General features: G+C 42.6%; 1 protein-coding gene across 1 annotated transcript in view; it reads left to right on the forward strand.

Annotated features, from left to right (window-relative positions):
• LOC110498192 (MAM domain-containing glycosylphosphatidylinositol anchor protein 2) overlaps positions 1-19,946 on the forward strand; it is a 184,163-nt gene that overhangs the window by 128,654 nt on the left and 35,563 nt on the right. The window contains exon 10 of the mRNA XM_036955189.1: positions 11,168-11,316. Within this exon, the coding sequence (XP_036811084.1) occupies positions 11,168-11,316 (149 nt within the window). The remainder of the gene's footprint in view (positions 1-11,167; positions 11,317-19,946) is intronic.

Genomic DNA, 19,946 nt, shown 5'->3' on the forward strand with positions numbered 1-19,946 from the left:
CGGTGTATTCAGAAAATATTCATGCCCCTTGACTTTTTCCACATTTTGTTACATTACAGCCTTATTAAAAAAAAAGCTACCACAATACCTCATAATGACAAAGCAAAAACAGTTTTTTGATTTTTCTGCAAATGTATAAAACATTTTTAAAAAAAAACTGTAATAACACATTTACATAAGTATTCAGACCCTTCACTGAAGCATCTTTGGCAGTGATTACAGCCTTGAGTCTTCTTGGGTATGACGCTACAAGCTTGGCACACCTGTATTTGGGGAGTTTCTCCCATTCTTCTCTGCAAATCCTCTCAAGCTCTGTCAGGTTGAATGGGGAGCGTCGCTGTAAAGCTATTGTCAGGTCTCTCCAGTGATGTTCGATCGGGTTCAAGTCCGGGCTCTGGCTGGGCCACTCAAGGACATTCTGAGACTTGTCCTGAAGCCATTCCTACGTTGTCTTCGCTATGTGCTTAGAGTCATTGTCCTGTTGGAAGGTGAACCTTCGCCCCAGTCTGAGGTCTTGAACGCTCTGGAGCAGGTTTTCATCAAGGATCTCTCTGTACTTTGCGCCATTTATCTTTTCCTTGATCCTGACTAGTCTCACAGTCCCTGCCCCTGAAAAACATCCCCACCACCATGCTTCACCGTAGGGATGGTACCAGAAAATCTTGTTTCTCATTGTCCGAGAGTCCTTTGGGTGCCTTTTGGCAAATTCCTAGTTATGTGCCTTTTACTGAGGAGTGGCTTCTGTCTGGCTATTCTATGATAAAGGCCTGATTGGTGGAGTGCTACAGAGATGGTTGTCCTTCTGGACTGTTCTCCCATCTCCACAGAGGCACTCAGGAGCTCTCTCTCAGAGTGACCATCGAGTTCTTGGTCACCTCCCTGACCAAGGCTATTCTCCCCCGATTGCTCAGTTAAGCCGAGCAGAAATTTGTTGGTACCCTTTCCGAGATCTGTGCCTTGACACAATCCTGTCTCTGAGCTCTATGGACAATTCCTTTGACCTTATGGCTTGGTTTTTGCTCTGACATGCACTGTCAACTGTGGGACCTCATATAGACAGGTGTGTGCCTTTCCAAATAATGTCCAAACAATTGAATTTACCACAGGTGGACTCCCATCAAGTTGTTGAAACATCTCAAGGATGATCAATGGAAACAGGATGCACCTGAGATCAATTTCGAGTCTCATAGCAAAGGGTCTGAATACTTATGTCAATAAGGTATTTCTGTTAAATTTAAATTAACATTTTTTTTTAACCAGTTTTTGGTTTGTCATTATGGGGTATTGTGTGTAGATTGATGAGGAAACATTTATTTAATCCATTTCAGAATAAGGCTGTAATTTAGCAAAAATTTGGAAAATGTCAAGGGGTCTGAATACTTTCCAAATGCCCCTGTATGTAGCAGTCAGACCTGTAAATAGTAACAAGCAGTGGCTAACCGAGAATTGTGCATCAATGGAGAGCTGCCCCTTCACTTTCCTCACTACTCCTGGACACAACGGCTTAATCACAAAAGGCACCCTACTCCCTACTTAATGCACTACTTTTGACCAGGGCCCATAGGGAATAGGGTGCCATTTGGGATGCACACAGCTTATTGATTCGATTCACGTTCACTTTCTGTGATTGCTGTTGGTTGCAGCGATACTCTCATTGTCAATACCCCATTGTCAATACCCGGAGACAAGTAGAATCCACTCTCTGTCTATTCTAATCAAATGTATCCCATGGAGATGGCCTTGTTAGCCCTTATAAAAAACATTTATAAAAACCTAATAAGCTGCTTATCTGCGACACGACAAACAGTTGCTTGTTTTCACTGCTAGCAGCAGACATAAGCAAGGAAGTTTGCACCGAATTTCAATGATTTATTGAAATAGATGACAGGATGATGATGTATTCATAATAATTAATATATGTTTGAACATGCAAGATGTCATTGTAATGATTAAGAAATGGGGTGCATTAGGGTTTTGGTATTAGTGTTCTTATCTCTCAGTGTTTTAGTATTAGTGTTCTCAGTGTTTTGGTATTAGTGTTCTTAGCTCTCAGTGTTTTGGTATTAGTGTTCTTAGCTCTCAGTGTTTTGGTATTAGTATTCTCAGTGTTTTGGTATTAGTGTTCTCAGTGTTTTGGTATTAGTGTTCTCAGTGTTTTGGTGTTAGTGTTCTTAGTTCTCAGTGTTTTGGTATTAGTGTTCTTAGCTCTGTGTTTTTGTATTAGTGTTCTTAACGCTCAGTGTTTTGATATTAGTGTTCTTATCTCTCAGTGTTTTGGTATTAGTGTTCTCAGTGTTTTGGTATTAGTGTTCTCAGTGTTTTGGTATTAGTGTTCTTAGTTCTCAGCATTTTGATATTAGTGTTCTTAGCTCTTAGAGTTTTGGTATTAGTGTTCTCAGCTTTTTTATTTTAGTGTTTTTAGCTCTCAGCGTTTTGGTGTTAGTGTTCTCATTGTTTTGGTATTAGTGTTCTTATCTCTCATTGTTTTGGTATTAGTTTTCTTAGCGCTCAGCTTTTTAGTATTAGTGTTTTTAGCGCTCAGCGTTTTAGTATTAGTGTTCTTAGCGCTTGGTGTTTTGGTATTAGGATTCTTAGCGCTAGGTGTTTTGGTATTAGGGTTCTTAGCACTCAATGTTTTTGTATTAGTGTTCTTTGCTCTCAGTGTTTTGGTATTAGTGTTCTCAGTGTTTTGGTATTAGTGTTCTTAGCTCTCAGTGTTTTGGTATTAGTGTTCTTAGCTCTCAGTGTTTTGGTATTAGTGTTCTTAGTGTTTTGGTATTAGTGTTCTCTGCATTTTGGTATGAGTGTTCTCAGTGTTTTGATATTAGTGTTCTTAGCTCTCAATGTTTTGGTATTAGTGTTCTTAGCTCTCAGTGTTTTGGTATTAGTGTTCTTAGTTCTCAGTGTTTTTTTATTAGTGTTCTCAGTGTTTTGGTTTTAGTGTTCTTAGCTTTCAGTGTTTTGGTATTAGTGTTCTTAGCTGTCAGTGTTTTGGTATTAGTGTTCTTAGTTTTCAGCATTTTGGTATCAGTCTTCTTAGCTGTCACCGTTTTGGTATTAGTAGTCTCAGCGCTCAGTGTTTTGGTATTAGTGTTCTTAGCTTTCAGTGTTTTGGTATTAGTGTTTTTAGCTATCAGTGTGTTGGTTTTAGTGTTCTTTGCGGATAGTGTTTTGGTATAAGTGTTCTTAGCTCTCAGTGTGTTGGTTTTAGTGTTCTTTGCTTTCAGTGTTTTGATTTTAGTGTTCTTAGCGCTCAGCATTTTGGTATTAGTGTTCTTAGCTCTCAGTGTTTTGGTATTAGTGTTCTCAGTGTTTTGGTATTAGTGTTCTCAGTGTTTTGGTATTAGTGTTCTTAGCTTTGTGTTTTTGTATTAGTGTTCTCAGTGTGTTGGTTTTAGTGTTCTTTGCTTTCAGTGTTTTGATTTTAGTGTTCTTAGCGCTCAGCATTTTGGTATTAGTGTTCTTAGCTCTCAGTGTTTTGGTATTAGTGTTCTCAGTGTTTTGGTATTAGTGTTCTCAGTGTTTTGGTATTAGTGTTCTTAGCTTTGTGTTTTTGTATTAGTGTTCTCAGTGTGTTGGTTTTAGTGTTCTTAGCTTTCAGTGTTTTGGTTTTAGTGTTCTTAGCTCTCAATGTTTTTGTATTAGTGTTTTTAGCTTTCAGCGTTTTGCTATTAGTGTATTCCTCAGAAGTGTTGACCCAGTGGTATGTAAAAACACACTGTATTCCTCAGAAGTGTTGACACAGTGGTATGTAAAAACACACTGTATTCCTCAGAAGTGTTGACCCAGTGGTATGTAAAAACACACTGTATTCCTCAGAAGTGTTGACCCAGTGGTATGTAAAAACACACTGTATTCCTCAGAAGTGTTGACCCAGTGGTATGTAAAAACACACTGTATTCCTCAGAAGTGTTGACCCAGTGGTATGTAAAAACACACTGTATTCCTCAGAAGTGTTGACCCAGTGGTATGTAAAAACACACTGTATTCCTCAGAAGTGTTGACCCAGTGGTATGTAAAAACACACTGTATTCCTCAGAAGTGTTGACACAGTGGTTTGTAAAAACACACTGTATTCCTCAGAAGTGTTGACACAGTGGTATGTAAAAACACACTGTATTCCTCAGAAGTGTTGACCCAGTGGTATGTAAAAACACACTGTATTCCTCAGAAGTGTTGACCCAGTGGTATGTAAAAACACACTGTATTCCTCAGAAGTGTTGACCCAGTGGTATGTAAAAACACACTGTATTCCTCAGAAGTGTTGACCCAGTGGTATGTAAAAACACACTGTATTCCTCAGAAGTGTTGACACAGTGGTATGTAAAAACACACTGTATTCCTCAGAAGTGTTGACACAGTGGTATGTAAAAACACACTGTATTCCTCAGAAGTGTTGACACAGTGGTATGTAAAAACACACTGTATTCCTCAGAAGGGTTGACCCAGTGGTATGTAAAAACACACTGTATTCCTCAGAAGTGTTGACACAAGAAAACACTTGTCTTTCAATGAAATGTCATATTACATTCAAATTCTAGTAACTTTATTGTTCCCAGGAGACAACTTCATATGTCGACATAGAGCAGAATCAGCAGGGAGAAGTTGTCACTGTGATATTTTGCCCTTTTGCTTTCAAGCTTTTTCAACATTAGACGCTCATTGGCTGGGAGAAATGGCCACAACGTTTTACTGTTGATAAGCGTTCAGAGTCTGCAGATCAAGAAGTACAGCCATATCACTGCTCAAGTCTTTCCAGAGTTATATTTGCCCCAACTCGGATTTGCATTGTCAATGTTCTCTCCTGCACAGCAGCCACAAGGAGAGAGGATTACTGCACTCCCTATCTTGCCCTCCACCCAAAAGAAAATGTCAGCAATTTAGGGAACCCGAAAACCCAGGTCCACTTGTTATATTAGAAAGTCACCTTGTCTTCCTGTACGGCATTCCTGAAACTATTTGACTGTCCAACATTAAGGAAAGCAAGAAACCCTGTCTGTCTTCCTGATAATAAGTGTGTGGCTCAAAGACTACCTCTCTTGATCCTGACAGTTGTTTGAATCTTTCATATGGAGCGTTCATCTCCAGACAACACTCCTGTTGCTTTTATAAAGGCCTAATGTTTGATATTTCTGTGCTTTTCTTTTGAGGAGTTCAGTCACATGAAAGCAAGTTGTTGACAAACCATAAAGAGATACTTCAGGATTGTGGCAAGGAGGTCCTTTTATCTACTTCCCCAATATCACATGAACTTGTGGGTACTATTTTTATGTCTCTGTGTCCAGTATGAAGGAAGTTAGAGGTAGTTTCGCAAGCCAATTCTAACTAGCGTTAGCGCAAAGAATGGAAGTCTTTTGCTATCTGCTAGCGTGTGTGTCTCGTGACAGACGTTACAATGTGCACACGTTCTGGGTGCCTTCTGATTGCATGATAGCAGAATCTGCGGCATAGCAGTAACATTGCTACGGTAGTGGCTGGTAATGAATATCTAGTATAGCAGTAACATTGCTGTGGTAGTGGCTGGTAATGAATCTCTAGCATAGCAGTAACATTGCTGTGGTAGTTTTTTTTAATTTATTTTTATTTCACCTTTATTTAACCAGGTAGGCTAGTTGAGAACAAGTTCTCATTTGCAACTGCGACCTGGCCAAGATAAAGTGGCTGGTAATGAATCTCTAGCATAGCAGTAACATTGCTACGGTAGTGGCTGGTAATGAATATCTAGTATAGCAGTAACATTGCTGTGGTAGTGGCTGGTAATGAATCTCTAGCATAGCAGTAACATTGCTGTGGTAGTGGCTGGTAATGAATCTCTAGCATAGCAGTAACATTGCTGTGGTAGTGGCTGGTAATGAATCTCTAGCATAGCAGTAACATTGCTGTGGTAGTGGCTGGTAATAAATCTCTAGCATAGCAGTAACATTGCTGTGGTAGTGGCTGGTAATGAATCTCTAGCATAGCAGTAACATTGCTACGGTAGTGGCTGGTAATGAATGCTTGACAAGATGACAGCTTCACATTTCTGAGGAGTTGGTTGTGAAATATTGATGACAGGGTTTAACTGTGAGGCTGGACTCTGCTGTAGCTGCAGCTCAGCTCTCCGCCCACGGAAAAATGTGGCTTCACGTCCCAGTTACCAAAGACCAAAGCCTTACTTAAAAACCATGGTTCTCATCCCTCATATCAGCCTTACCTAATAGGCTAAATGACTCAAATGTTTCACCATACGTTAAGTTATTTTGTAACACCCACTGGATAACCGTGTAGAGTTCAGAGTGTGTAGTACCTCTGTTTGGACAGGGACTGTGGGTGTGCGTGTGTGTGTGTGTGCCTGTGTGTGTGGGGACAGGTAAGATTCGACTGGAGTGTGTGTGTGTGGACAGGTAAGATTAGACTGGAGTGTGTAAGCTACCCACCACCTGGTGACCCTTCGACTGTGTGGCTAAAGGAGGGGTCAGATAGGAGAGGTCACTCTGGGTCCAGTCCCTGCTGAGTCTAATCTTGTAGCTTATAAAACTGGGCAGTTTTATCTCAAATCTCTTCATTCATAGACTCAATAATGGACACTCTTCCTGACAGTTGTGGCTGCTTTGCGTGATGTATTGTTGTCTCTACCTTCTTGCCCTTTGTGCTGTTGTCTGTGCCCAATAATGTTTGTACCATGTTTTGTGCTGCTACCATGTTGTGTTGCTACCATGTTGTCGTTGTCATGTTGTGTTGCTACTTTGCTGTGTTGTCATGTGTTGGTGCAATGCAATGTTGTTGTCTTTAGGTCTCTCTTTATGTAATGTTCTGTTGTCTCTCTTGTTGTGATGTCTGTTTTGTCCTATATTTTTATTTCATTTATTTTGTATTTCTAATACTTGCCCCCGTCCCCACAGGAGGCCTTTTGGTAGGCCGTCATTGTAAATAAGGATTACGAACAAATTCTTATTTACAATGACGGCCTAGGAACAGTGGGTTAACTGCCTTGTTCAGGGGCAGAACGACAAATTTTTACCTTGTCAGCTCGGGGATTTGATTTAGCAATCTTTCAGTTACTGGCCCAACGCTCTAACCACTAGGCTACCTGCCAATATATGAGATATTAGATATTAATGTCACATTCATGTCAAGATATGAAACGGATTCATCTAACTCGCATAGCTAGAATGATTCATCTAATTCACATAGCTAAAATGATTTAGCTAACTCACATAGCTACAGTAGAATGATTAATCTAACTCACATAGCTAGAATGATTAATCTAACTCACATAGCTAGAATGATTCATCTAACTCACATAGCTAGAATGATTAATCTAACTCACATAGCTAGAATGATTCATCTAACTCACAAAGCTAGAATGATTCATCTAACTCACATAGCTAGAATGATTAATCTAACTCACATAGCTAGAATGATTCATCTAATTCACATAGCTAAAATGATTTAGCTAACTCACATAGCTACAGTAGAATGATTAATCTAACTCACATAGCTAGAATGATTAATCTAACTCGCATAGCTAGAATGATTAATCTAATTCACATAGCTAGAATGATTCAGCTAACTCACATAGCTACAGTAGAATGATTAATCTAACTCACATAGCTAGAATGATTAATCTAACTCGCATAGCTAGAATGATTAATCTAATTCACATTGCTAGTATGATTCAGCTAACTCACATAGCTAGAATGATTCAAATATCTACCCAGACTATTTGCATTGCCCCCCCCCCCACCTTTACACCGCTGCTACTCTCTGTTGTTATCATCTATGCATAGTCACTTTAATAACTCTACCTACATGTACATACTACCTCAACTAACCGGTGCCCCCACACATTGACTCTCTACCGGAACTCCCCTGTATATATTCTTGCTATTGTTATTTTACTGCTGCTCTTTAATTAATTGTTACTTTTATTTCTTATACTTATCTGTATTTTTTAAAACTGCATTGTTGGTTAGGGGCTTGTAAGTAAGCATTTCACTATAAGGTTGTATTCGGCGCATGTGACTAATACAATTTGATTTGATTCATCTATCTCACATAGCTCTAATGATTTATCTATCTCACATAGCTCTAATGATTTATCTATCTCACATAGCTCTAATGATTTATCTATCTCACATAGCTCTAATGATTTATCTATCTCACATAGCTCTAATGATTTATCTATCTCACATAGCTCTAATGATTTATCTATCTCACATAGCTCTAATGATTTATCTATCTCACATAGCTCTGATTTATCTATCTCACATAGCTCTAATGATTTATCTATCTCACATAGCTCTAATGATTTATCTATGTCACATAGCTCTGATTTATCTATCTCACATAGCTCTAATGATTTATCTATCTCAGATAGCTACAGTATAATGATGAATCTAACGCACAGCTATAATTATATATTTAATTCACATAGCTATAATGATTATTTTAATTCACATAGCTATAATGATTAATCTAACTCACATAGCTACAGTGATTCATCTAACTCACATAGCTACAGTGATTCATCTAACTCACATAGCTACAGTGATTCATCTAACTCACAAAGCTATAATGATTAATCTAACTCACATAGCTACAGTGATTCATCTAACTCACAAAGCTAGAATGATTTGTCTAACTCACATAGCTACAGTGATTCATCTAACTCACAAAGCTATAATGATCATCTAACTCACAAAGCTATAATGATCATCTAACTCACATAGCTATAATGATTCATCTAACTCACATAGCTACAATGATTCATCTAACTAACAAAGCTATACTGATTCATCTAACTCACATAGCTACAGTGATTCATCTAACTCACAGCTACAGTGATTCATCTAACTCACAAAGCTATAATGATTCGTCTAACTCACATAGCTACAGTGATTAATCTAACTCACATAGCTACAGTGATTCATCTAACTCACAAAGCTATAATGATCATCTAACTCACATAGCTACAGTGATTCATCTAACTCACATAGCTACAGTGATTCATCTAACTCACAAAGCTATAATGATCATCTAACTCACAAAGCTATAATGATCATCTAACTCACATAGCTATAATGATTAATCTAACTCACATAGCTACAGTGATTCATCTAACTAACAAAGCTATAATGATTCATCTAACTAACAAAGCTATAATGATTCATCTAACTCACATAGCTACAGTGATTCATCTAACTCACATAGCTACAGTGATTCATCTAACTCACAAAGCTATAATGATTTGTCTAACTCACATAGCTATAATGATTAATCTAACTCACATAGCTACAGTGATTCATCTAACTCACAAAGCTATAATGATCATCTAACTCACAAAGCTATAATGATCATCTAACTCACATAGCTATAATGATTAATCTAACTCACATAGCTACAGTGATTCATCTAACTAACAAAGCTATACTGATTCATCTAACTCACATAGCTACAGTGATTCATCTAACTCACATAGCTACAGTGATTCATCTAACTCACAAAGCTATAATGATTCGTCTAACTCACATAGCTACAGTGATTCATCTAACTCACAAAGCTATAATGATCATCTAACTCACATAGCTACAGTGATTCATCTAACTCACAAAGCTGGAATGTGAGACGCTGATACGTTGTTGGTTCACGACTCACTGTAACATCAAATACGTGTGATAGATAGACAGCTCCTCAATGTCACATTAACGTCTAATCCATTACGCTGTGTGTTAATAGTCACACTCTAAAGCTCCTGTGCACCTCTTCCTGCCTCTCTAGTTACAAGTTAGGTTTTCAAGAACCAGACAGGTCTTTTTTCGCTAAGCTGTTTTCCATGGCTTGTCAGCTTTTTAGCCCTCTTCTTCTTTACTGCGTAGTTTTGTGTCAGTGCATTCTTTGAACCACTGGCTTTCTTTCTGCATGTTCTATTTGTGGGCATCATTGGGAAAAGTAAAGCTTCAGTGGCTACAGCGACAGTGCTCTCCATATATAAATATATATAAATATATATACAGTGCCTTGCGAAAGTATTCGGCCCCCTTGAACTTTGCGACCTTTTGCCACATTTCAGGCTTCAAACATAAAGATATAAAACTGTATTTTTTTGTGAAGAATCAACAACAAGTGGGACACAATCATGAAGTGGAACGACATTTATTGGATATTTCAAACTTTTTTAACAAATCAAAAACTGAAAAATCCTGCGTGCAAAATTATTCAGCCCCCTTAAGTTAATACTTTGTAGCGCCACCTTTTGCTGCGATTACAGCTGTAAGTCGCTTGGGGTATGTCTCTATCAGTTTTGCACATCGAGAGACTGAATTTTTTTCCCATTCCTCCTTGCAAAACAGCTCGAGCTCAGTGAGGTTGGATGGAGAGCATTTGTGAACAGCAGTTTTCAGTTCTTTCCACAGATTCTCGATTGGATTCAGGTCTGGACTTTGACTTGGCCATTCTAACACCTGGATATGTTTATTTTTGAACCATTCCATTGTAGATTTTGCTTTATGTTTTGGATCATTGTCTTGTTGGAAGACAAATCTCCGTCCCAGTCTCAGGTCTTTTGCAGACTCCATCAGGTTTTCTTCCAGAATGGTCCTGTATTTGGCTCCATCCATCTTCCCATCAATTCTAACCATCTTCCCTGTCCCTGCTGAAGAAAAGCAGGCCCAAACCATGATGCTGCCACCACCATGTTTGACAGTGGGGATGGTGTGTTCAGGTTGATGAGCTGTGTTGCTTTTACGCCAAACATAACGTTTTGCATTGTTGACAAAAAGTTCAATTTTGGTTTCATCTGACCAGAGCACCTTCTTCCACATGTTTGGTGTGTCTCCCAGGTGGCTTGTGGCAAACTTTAAACAGCACTTTTTATGGATATCTTTAAGAAATGGCTTTCTTCTTGCCACTCTTCCATAAAGGCCAGATTTGTGCAATATACGACTGATTGTTGTCCTATGGACAGAGTCTCCCACCTCAGCTGTAGATCTCTGCAGTTCATCCAGAGTGATCATGGGCCTCTTGGCTGCATCTCTGATCAGTCTTCTCCTTGTATGAGCTGAAAGTTTAGAGGGACGGCCAGGTCTTGGTAGATTTGCGTTTCGTTTTCGTTTACTCTGTGTACACTGTCTACAATAGGACAAATACAAGCGCCCATGCTAAAACCAGCTTTTGTTTTCTGTTACAGGGAGGGCCTATGCCCCAGAGTTCTACTATGACACGTACAGTGCGTTGTGGCAGAACCGGCCCAGGGTCTACGGCTTCAAGCTACAGTGGACCCAGCAGAACCCGCTGTCTGTGGACCGCATCGTGGCCTACCGACTGGGGATCAAACAGGTGAGCAGGGCCAGTTAGACCTTCACCTGGACTTTTCATGCTCTAGGTTTTGTCAAAGTTTCACATTTTTAAGGTCTACTTTTGTCTCAAAGGCGAGAGCAATTGTCTGTAGCACACAGTACTTCCTCCTTCTGTTGTCACCCATGAGAGTGAATGAGGTTTTGTCATTCTAGCCAAGTAGTGACTTTGACAGTATTCATTGCAGCAAATGTCCTTATTTTGCAGTATTTAAAAAAAATTTTGCAGATAGAGCTAAACACCAAGAATATACTGTAGTCATTGCAGAAATATGATCCTGAGATCTAACATATTCAATCCTGCTAAATGCCTGTGCTTGATGTACTTGTGAAGACATTAGAATTTGTCCTTTCTGACTGTGTGTGGCATTCTGCTGTTGGGGGTCACCCCCCCCCCCTTTATAGACGAACTAGCTGAAAGCATTTAATTTATTTTAAGCAAACCCCCACCCTCCTCCTTGTCTGAGGTGTTCCGGTTAGGGATGGCATTCCGGTTGTCAATGCCGTCTTCTCCGTTCACCATTACTTCTCCCTCACCTTCAGCACTGTCAGCGCACAGCTGGAATGACAGAGTCCTCAGCCACTTCTAATGGCGTCACACGGCATGATTTATTCCCCGTCAGGTTTTGTCATTGCCTGGTCGCCACCCACCGGCGCTCAAAGTCAACACTAAGTCAAATAAAAACATTCAACTAATTTTTTCCTTATTTATTTCAAAACAAACTTCCCAGTCTTGCATGCTGTTAGTCATCACTGCAGGGCACTGAGGACATTTAGACTTTTATTTCATTTATTTATTTAGGTTCTGTATACAACGTCAGGTGTTCTGCCCAGTGGCTCCACATATTGGGGTCGACTTTCTCTCACACGACACGCTCAGCGATATTTTCAGCACAGTGAAGTACATTTTCACTGGCTGCACAGATTCTTTCAGACTCGCAGGACTGTTTATAAAACACTCAAGCCGGGTGTCTTTTCACCTGGGAGGTGGTGCATCCATATCTGTATCAGCTCCGTTCTGAGTGAACCACTTGTGTTCATTCGCCACAAAGCATTGTGAAAAGCAGCTAGCTATTGTTTCTCAGTTCCTTCTTCTTGCTAGGTGTGCATAGGGAAAGGGACTTGACAGTCGTTGCTATATAAGAGTCAGCAACATAGCAGACACCTGGCTAAGAGCAGGAGGTGAAGGAGAGGAGGAGGATGGGAGGGGGGAAGAAAGAACAGGAAAGGAGTGAGGGCAAGAAACTAATTAACAACTTCACCCAGAGGGGAAGAGCTGCCCAAATAAGATAAGGTGTTCAGTGAGGAACCAGTGATGGAATTCGCTGGAACAGAGGTTAGCTGTGTGGGCCGTGATTACATGTGCGTGAGACGCGTCTGAAAACCACACAACCAGCATCTGTCAGTGGGGGAGGAGAGGTGGCTGCTGGGTAAAAAGAGGACGAGCCTTGATGGACTCTTTCAGACTCATCACATTGCAGGTGCCCGGTTGTCACTGTCCCTGTCAGCCCCTTTCTTGTTTAATGGATAACGCTCTCTAACCGGCTGTCTTTGGCGATGGTAGCACATTATCTAGAGCTTTTATTGTGCTTTTCTTTGCCAGGTTCAGTACAGTGGTTTCCTGGATGAGGCCCATCCATCATGGAGGCATGGCTGGTCTCTGCTCTCTCCTTTCTGCCTGGATTTGGTACCTGCTGTTCCCCTGTTCCCCTTCCCTCCTCTCCTCCTTTCTGCCTGGCTGGTCAATCCTCCCCTCTGCTCTCGCACTCTCTTTTTTTCTCTCTCTCTCTCCTCTCTCTCTTCTCTCTCACTCTTTCTCTCTCTTCTCTCTCCGATCCCTCATTATCTCTCTCTCTACTATTGCTCTCTCTCTCCGATTCCCCTCTTACCTCTCTCGCTCTCTCTGCTATAGCTCTCTCTCTCTTTTTTGTTTAGTGGCTCACACATGACATTTCCAGGACACCAGCCTGCATGGGGTTTAACTTAACCCTCCTAAGGGCAGACTGGACTGACTGCAGAGTTAAGTTCACTCTCCTAGTGGGTGATGTATGTAGTGTGTGTGTGTGCGTGTGTGTGTGTGTGTGTGTGGTGTGTGTGTGCGTGTGTGTGTGTGTGTGCGTGTGTGTGTGTGTGTGTGTGTGTGTGTGTGTGTAGTGTGTGTGTGTGTGTGTGTGTGTGTGTGTGTGTGTGTGTGTGTGTGTGTGTGTGCGCGTGTGTGTGTGTGTGTAAATCCAACAATTTGCCAAAATGACAGATAACAAGTCCTATTGTTTGAGCAGAATCGGTCTGCTGTTATTCTGTCTGTATTGTGTGTCGTTTAATAGCATTGTTTCAATGAATAATGAAACTCTCCTTTCACTTTTTAATCACTTCCACCATTCCAACATCATGGCTTTGGCATCACGGACACAAGACACTTTACGTAGTGAGGAAATCATACAGTATAGCTACCTCGATGATGAGACGCTGCCATTATTATACGCAGTGGTCCAAGGACATGCTGATTCATTCTTCTAGTTATTAGCTGACCAATAACAGAGTCACTTCAGCTGGGGAGGATTTGGCGTTGGCAGAGACCGGGCTAACTAAGCCTATGTATCTCTATCTTCTGTTCTCATCGTTGATAACAGAAGCTGATCAGATACCAGATGGGTTAAGCCATTTGGGGGTTCGGGGATCATCCCAGGCTACCTAGAAGGGTTGCAATTATATGGCCCCAGTGTTACAGCAAGTAGGAAGTAGCATCCCATTGAGTCATTCTGAGGAAGAAAGGGAGGGAGAGACGGTGAGGAGGAAGGAGGTAGGGGGATAACTTCCTCCGTCACGCTCTCTCTCCATGCTCCCTCTCTTTTAGTTAGGGGGCCCAGAGGTGTAGCCTCGTTCCGCCCCTCACTCCTGCTGATGATAGGATGGGAGCCCCCGCGGTGTCCTAATGTTGGCTGTTTCCGATCGGGCGACCAAGCAGGATGCCCTTATCTAATCGTGCACCCCGTATACGCCTCTGATTCCCGTGCCCCCATACTGTTTATCCGCTTAATTTCATCAATGGTGACTTCTCTTCCATCTCTCTCTCTCCTCTCTCTCTCTCTCTCTCTCCCTATTTCTCTCCTTCCCAACTCCCCATTCTCAGAATCTCACCCAGGCTGATATTTGACACATGGCTGCTAACAGCGTATTAAACTCTTGACAGCTCAGCGGACTTTGCCTCGACTTCACACATCGTGACGTCTTGCTAAGTATAATAGTCGAGGCGGTCGTTCTCTCGTTAAGTACCTGCAATTCATCTAGCATGTTAACAAGGCAATGTGTGACAACTAATTCACACTCCCCTTTACAACATTCACTCCCCCTGTTAGAGTTAGAAGTACTCGTAAAATATCCATGCCACAAACCGCTTTTCTTGTCCTTGCCGTACATAATAGGGTTACATTGCCTATTACAATATGTTCACATAAGTATTTACATTGTAGAATAGTGAAGACATCAAAACTATGAAATAACACTAATGGAATCATGTAGTAACCCAAAAAGTATTAAACAAATCAAAATATATTTCATCTTTGAGATTCTTCAAAGTAGCCACCCTTTGCAAGCTCTTGGCATTCTCTCAACCAGCTTCACCTGGAATGCTTTTCCAACAATCTTAAAGGAGTTCCCACATATGCTGAGCACTTGTTGGCTGCTTTTCCTTAAGTACCTTACTGTGATTGTTTTCTATTAAAATGGTCAAGAATAGCTTATTAGCTAAATATATATACTTAAGCAAGAATTTTGATAAGACTGTCTAGTAGTGGTCTGAGTGAGGGGCCTAATTGTAGGAGCCTAATGAGAGGGATCTGTAACCTGAAAATGAGCTGTTATTGGCAGAAAACCCCAAAACAAGTTGACATTTCAGGCCGTCTTTTCAAACAGCTCTTACACTAAAAGGGTGTTATCATAATTTTCAACATTTCACAGTATTATTCCAACCTCATGGTGTGGAAATATGTATAAAACACAGGAAAATCACAACCCTACTGCCGACAAAACCCTACTGCCGACAAAACCCTACTGCCCGACAACCCTGCTGCCCGACAACTCTGCTGCAGACAAAACCCTACTGCCGACAACTCTACTGCAGACAAAACCCTACTCCCGACAAAACCCTACTGCCGACAAAACCCTACTGCCGACAACCCTGCTGCCCGACAACTCTGCTGCCCGACAACTCTGCTGCAGACAAAACCCTACTCCCGACAAAACCCTACTCCCGACAAAACCCTACTGCCGACAAAACCCTACTGCCGACAACCCTGCTGCCCGACAACTCTGCTGCAGACAAAACCCTACTCCCGATAAAACCCTACTGCCGACAAAACCCTACTGCCGACAACCCTGCTGCCCGACAACTCTGCTGCAGACAAAACCCTACTCCCGACAAAACCCTACTGCCGACAAAACCCTACTGCCGACAAAACCCTACTGCCGACAACCCTGCTGCCCGACAACTCTGCTGCCCGACAACTCTGCTGCCAACAAAACCCTACTGCCGAGAAAACCCTACTGCCGACAAAACCCTACTGCCGACAACCCTGCTGCCCGACAACCCTGCTGCCGACAAAACCCTACTGCCGACAAAACCCTACTGCCGACAACCCTGCTGCCCGACAACCCTGCTGCCCGACAACCCTGCTGCCCGACAACCCTGCTGCCCGACAACCCTACTGCCGACAAAACCCTACTGCAGACAAAACCCTACTGCCGACAACCCTGCTGCCCGACAACCCTGCTGCCCGACAACCCTGCTGCCCGACAACCCTGCTGCCCAACAACCCTACTGCCGACAACCCTAATATTGACAACCCTACTGCCGACAACTCTACTGCCGACAACCCTACTGCTGACAACCCTACTACCCTGCTACCGACAACCCTGCTACCGACAACCCTGCTACCGACAACCCTACTACCGCAACAAGCTTTAGGCATAAAAGAAAGGAGGACTCTGTGTCTATACGTCCTGACACAGCATCGAGGAGAAATGCAACGGCCAAGTCGCCCGCTGTTTCCCCGCCTTGGCCTTCGAGTGCTCATAGCTTAGTCGTCAGCCTCGCCATTTATCAGCCTTCATCATCATCACAGACTTGACTATACATTCTGTTTCATCATCACAGATTGACTGTACGTTCGCCGTCATGTCAGTATTCGCGTGAAGGAGGAAAAAATGGAGTATTGGTCAAACAGATTAGAACTAACTCAAGGCTAATTGGTGCTGTTTGAATTATTTAGTGGTGTGTTTGCTGCGTCCGAGAGAGAGGCCTTGGATTGAATTCTCCCCAGATTATTATTTACTCAGAGTAAATGATTTCCCCCTGGTCTCCGGTGGATTTGAGGATGAGCTGCTGTATCCTGATGAATCGCAGAGGAGGAAAGTGAAAGACAAGAGGATGAGGATGAGGAGGAATCCATGAGAAGGAATCTTTCTTCTCTCTCTTCTCTCTCTCCTTCTCTATCTCCCTCTCCCTTTCTATCTGTTTTTCTCTCTTTCTCTCGTCTCTTCTCTCTCTCCCGCTTTCTCTCTTCTGTCTTTCTCTCTCATTCTTGTTCTGGTTCTCTACCCTTTTATCTGTTCTTCTCTCTTTCTTTCTCTTTCTCGCTCTCTCTATTTCTCTCATTCTCTCTCTCTTCCCTCTCTTTCTTCCTCTGTCTCTTTCTCTCTTCTATTCTCTCCCTCTCTCCTCCTTTCTACAACAGGATTTGGCATGATGATGGCATGAATGAGAAGTGAGGCTCGTTGCCATGGCAACACAGTTTTACCTCCAACAGGCAACATACATTGCTTAGCAGAATACAAAAGGGACAGAGCAGAATGTGAGGGAATAGTTTAGCTTATTAATTTGACTATTTTAAAACAAGCACACATAAAAATAGAAAAAGACATACATGTACAATAAAAGGGGGATCCCTAGTCAGTTGTCCAAATGAATGTATTCAACTGAAATGTGTCTTCCGCATTTAAAGCAACCCCTCTGAAATTCTACCTTAGTTGACATCCACGGCACCCGGGGAATACTGCCTGGCTCAGGAGCAGATTTTTACCCTGTCAGCCCCGGGATGCGATCAAGCAACCTTTTGGTTACTGGCCCAATGCTCTAACCATGAGGCTGCCTAATCTCCGTGTCAGTTAAAAGTTTGGACACATTATTTATTCAAGTGTTTTTCTTTATTTTTTTTTACCATTTTCTACATTGTAGGATAATAGTGAAGGCATCAAAACTATGAAATAACAATGTGTTAAACAAATCAACATCTATTTTATATGTTAGATTCTTCAAAGTAGCCATCCTTTGCCTTGATGACAGCTCTGCACACTCTTGGCATTCTCTCAAACAGCTTCACCTGGAATGCCTTTCCAACAGTCTTGAAAGAGTTCCCGCATTTGCTGAGAGCTTGTTGGCTGCTTTTCATTCCCTCTACGATCCAACTCATCCCAAACCATCTCAATTGGGTTGAGGTCAGGTGATTGCTAAGGCCAGGTCATCTGATGCAGCACTCCATCACTCTCCTTCTTGGTCAAATAGCCCTTACACAGCCTGGAGGTGTGTTGGGACATTTTTCTGTTGAAAATCAAATGATAGTCCCACTAAGCACAAACCAGATGGAATTGTGTATCCCTGCAGAATGCTGTGGTAGCCATGCTGGTTAAGAGTGCCTTGAATTCTAAATAAATCACTGACAGTGTCACTAGCAAAGCACCCCCACAACATCACACCTCCTCCTCCATGCTTCACAGTGGAAACCACACATGTGGAGATCATCCGTTCATCCACTCTGCGTCTCACAAAGACACGGCGGTTGGAACCAAAAATCTAAAATCATCAGACCAAAGGACAGATTTCCACCGGTTTAATGTCCATTGCTAATGTTTCTTGGCCCAATCAAGTTTCATCATAGCGCTTGATGGTTTTTGAGACTGCACTTGAAGAAACTTTCAAAGTTCTTGACATTTACTGGATTGACTGACCTTCATGTCTTAAAGTAATGTTAAAGTTCTCTCCCATACTATGGACTTGGTATTTTCCCAAATAGGGCTATCTTCTGTATACCACACCTACCTTGACACAACACAACTGAACTGCAAAGGGTGGCTACTTTGAAGGATATAAAATATATTTGACATTTTTTAAATACTTTTTTGGTTACTACATGATTCCATATGTGTTATTTCATAGTTTGAATGTCTTCACTATTATTCTACAATGTAGAAAATAGTACAAATAAAGAAAAACCCTTGAATGAGTACAGTTGGTGTGTTCAAACGTTTGACTGGTAATGTTTGGTGGATGACATGGCATTTTGTCTGACTGTGTATATAACCATACATAACATGATCAGTATGATCTACTCTCTCTCAGCATCTCTAAGCAGTAAATGGGGAAAGGTAGGTGCATTTGTATTGAGGACATAGGCATTGAGTCCGATTATGATCATAATATGACCACCATAACATAACAGTGGGAATGAACATGACATGGAAAATGAATGGCTGTTACCTTCTCTACCTCTGCCCACATTGCAGGTAAATCTTCAAAACAAGCCAAATAACATCTGCGCTTTTACAATTTAATTCGCCCAATTTTATGGCTGTGTCTGAGTCTCTGCCATACACACTGGAGAGGATGAACAAAACAGGCATATGTATTCCCTCGCTGCTGATGTTTGAATATAAAGGTCAGCGTTGTAGGAAATGAAATGTCAGGCTGGTGGAGGCAGGAGGAGGAGGCTGGTGGAGGCAGGAGGAGGAGGCTGGTGGGATAGGAGGAGACTGGAGGAGGCTGGAGGAGGCTGGTGGGATAGGAGGAGACTGGAGGAGGCTGGAGGAGGCTGGTGGAGGCAGGAGGAGGAGGCTGGAGGGATAGGAGGAGACTGGAGGAGGCTGGAGGAGGCTGGATGAGGCAGGAGGAGGAGGCTGGTGGGATAGGAGGAGACTGGAGGAGGCTGGAGGAGGAGGCTGGTGGAGGCTGGTAGAGGCAGGAGGAGGAGGCTGGTGGGATAGGAGGAGACTGGAGGAGGCTGGAGGAGGAGGCTGGTGGAGGCTGGTGGAGGCAGGAGGAGGAGGCTGGTGGGATAGGAGGAGACTGGAGGAGGCTGGAGGAGGAGGCTGGTGGAGGCTGGTGGAGGCAGGAGGAGGAGGCTGGTGGGATAGGAGGAGACTGGAGGAGGCTGGAGGAGGAGGCTGGTGGAGGCTGGTGGAGGCAGGAGGAGGAGGCTGGTGGGATAGGAGGAGACTGGAGGAGGCAGGAGGAGGAGGCTGGTGGAGGCTGGTGGAGGCAGGAGGAGGAGGCTGGTGGGATAGGAGGAGACTGGAGGAGGCTGGAGGAGGAGGCTGGTGGAGGCAGGAGGAGGAGGCTGGTGGGATAGGAGGAGACTGGAGGAGGCTGGAGGAGGAGGCTGGTGGGATAGGAGGAGACTGGAGGAGGCAGGAGGAGGCAGGAGGAGGAGGCTGGTGGGATAGGAGGAGACTGGAGGAGGCTGGAGGAGGCTGGTGGGATAGGAGGAGACTGGAGGAGGCTGGTGGGATAGGAGGAGGCTGGTGGAGGCAGGAGGAGGCTGGTGGGATAGGAGGAGGCTGGAT

Source organism: Oncorhynchus mykiss, chromosome 19 (assembly GCF_013265735.2).
Source record: "Oncorhynchus mykiss isolate Arlee chromosome 19, USDA_OmykA_1.1, whole genome shotgun sequence".
Taxonomy (NCBI): Eukaryota; Metazoa; Chordata; class Actinopteri; order Salmoniformes; family Salmonidae; genus Oncorhynchus; species Oncorhynchus mykiss.